The sequence below is a fragment of the Micropterus dolomieu genome, linkage group LG01 (genome assembly GCF_021292245.1).
Source record: "Micropterus dolomieu isolate WLL.071019.BEF.003 ecotype Adirondacks linkage group LG01, ASM2129224v1, whole genome shotgun sequence".
Classification (NCBI taxonomy): domain Eukaryota; kingdom Metazoa; phylum Chordata; class Actinopteri; order Centrarchiformes; family Centrarchidae; genus Micropterus; species Micropterus dolomieu.
The window spans coordinates 24,261,865-24,264,174 of NC_060150.1; the positions used below are offsets into that span (position 1 = coordinate 24,261,865).

Below are 2,310 nucleotides of genomic sequence, written 5' to 3' on the forward strand. Positions count from 1 at the left end.
GTATAAAAATACACTGTTGCAGAAAGTATTGTAAACTGTACAATCCTGTGTTTTTTGTCATCTCTTGTGTACAGTATACACAGAATATATTGACATGGGGAAAAGATATTTTTTCCTTTGTAATATGCAGCACTCCTTACATGATCTTTATAGGGAGAAACAGAAAGACTCCTTGTTCATTCAAAGGTCTAGTAGATGACCATGATAATACTCTGCTGCCATCATGTGGCAATGAGCATGACTTACACCCCTGCCACAGCTATTACACACCATCTGTTGTTGGTGTTTCCATGGCAACAGTCTTCTGTTACCTGGTGGAGGTGAGAACCAGGTGAGGCAAACAACAGAGCAGAGGAGCTGCAGCGAGGACAACAGAACAAACATGAACAGCCTCTTCTCCAGGTACAAGTCAGTGCTTTTATGTTTCACATTATCCAGAGAGACGATAACGATGAGGTAGTATTTACTGATTCCCTGCAGTGGTGGAATGTAACAAAGTACATGTAGTGTACTGTTTCCCACTGTACTTACGTACAGTTCTGAGGTACTTGTACTTCACTTTCATTTTATGCTACTTTATCTTCTACTCCACTAAAATTCATTTTGTAATATTTACTTTTTTTAATCTAACATCTGTAGTTACTTCACAGATTAAGATACACAATATATATATATATATATATAAAGATAAAGTTTTTGGTTTGTGACTATGAATTGTTCACGAGGCATTTCCCCTCTAAACCTCTCAAAAGGTTTAATTCAAATAAATATTCCCAACCTTGGGAACTGCTGAATGAAACTACCTAATAGTAGCTGCCACAACAGTAAAATGCTGCTTAAGCAGTACTAACGTTTTAATGACAAAATACATTATAACATTTTAGTCACAGAGACCATTTTCTGCAGAACGAGTACTTTTGATACATTAAGTACATTTACCTGTTAGTACTTAGTAGTAGGATTTTGAATACAGGACGTTTACTTGTAGTGGATTATTTTAATGTTAACAAGCTAGTTTGTTCCTAATATGTTATAATAAAGCACATCCTATTTCCAATGTTTTCTCTTGATTCTATCCCAGTAGGGATGTCCAGGTGAAGAGCATTGAGCAGACGGTGAACCATGCTGAGAAGTACCTGGGTGAGATCTGCTCCCTGCTAGCCTCCTACACCAGGAAAACAGCCAAGCTCAGAGACAAGGCAGACCTGCTGGTGGCTCAACTCTTTGAATTCTCCAGCACAGAAGACCAAGAGCTCCAGATTGGCCTAAAAAACCTGGCTGAAGACCTGGCCATGGTGCAGGACTACAGACAGGCTCAGGTCAGGGATACTGTGATTATCCGTGCATCATTCTTTCTTTTTTTTGCACCAAACTCTTTAACATGTGTTTATTGTAATGATGAACACTTTATTGTTGCAGGTAGAGAGAATGGAGATGAAAGTTGTTGCTCCCCTGCAAGCCTATGGAAACATAGTCAAAAATAAAAGGGTCAGTTTGGATACAGATGTGTGTTTCTGATATCGATATATAGACACTAATATCAGTTAATTATGGCTGGCCTAAATCCTGATTATGCAATGACTCTACCCTTTCCAACATCTGTTACTGGTAAAATAAAATAAATGAAAAAAATAAGATGCAAAACACTTTCAGATACAATTTATCTTTAAAGCCCATTTTCTCTTAAAAGTGAAACTAGAAATACTTAAGCAGAATTTAATCCCACATTTGTCTAGCTTGTCTGTCAGTCACATGCTCTTTTTTTGTCAGACTCACGGAAGTGGTCAAATTCTCAGTAAATATTTCCAAGAGACTTTCTTTTGACACAGTCAAGATAAATATAGTTTAGTAGCCTGGGGTCAGCACACCAAAGTTGTCAATCCATAAGGCTTCTAAAACCACTTTTGGTCCCTTGCCTGGGACAAGCCTTTGGTAACCATATTGTCCACAACAACACTGCTCTCATGGTTATGAGGGTGCAGTAACCCCTTCAACATGTAAAGGTTCTTGCAAGTGAGGTATACGTAAACATAAGTCATGCATTTATGCATTTAATCACACAACCAGTGCTGTCTTTTTTCTTTTTAGGACAGTGTTCCACATATAAATACTACATAAAATAGACCGACTGGCCTTTGTGTTGTCTGAGCTGACAGTGTATCTACCATTTAGGTAGATCTGAAGAAGCTCAGCACTGATCTGAACAGAGAGCTGAAGGAGTTGCAGAAACTGGAGAAAATGCGATTGAGGAACCCAGCAGACCGACAGAGCATTGTATCCTTCACAGATATTTGACTTTTTCACCATGCA

The 2,310-nt window shown here is 38.4% G+C and overlaps 1 protein-coding gene across 1 annotated transcript in view; it reads left to right on the forward strand.

Moving 5' to 3' along the window:
- Nucleotides 1-369: 369 nt before the first annotated feature.
- The window catches only part of LOC123975070 (protein FAM92A-like), an 11,418-nt gene continuing 9,477 nt past the window's right edge, over nucleotides 370-2,310 (forward strand). Inside the window, exons 1-4 of the mRNA XM_046056214.1 lie at nucleotides 370-408; nucleotides 1,085-1,319; nucleotides 1,420-1,488; nucleotides 2,173-2,274. Of these exons, the coding sequence (XP_045912170.1) occupies nucleotides 383-408; nucleotides 1,085-1,319; nucleotides 1,420-1,488; nucleotides 2,173-2,274 (432 nt within the window). The 5' untranslated portion in view covers nucleotides 370-382. The remainder of the gene's footprint in view (nucleotides 409-1,084; nucleotides 1,320-1,419; nucleotides 1,489-2,172; nucleotides 2,275-2,310) is intronic.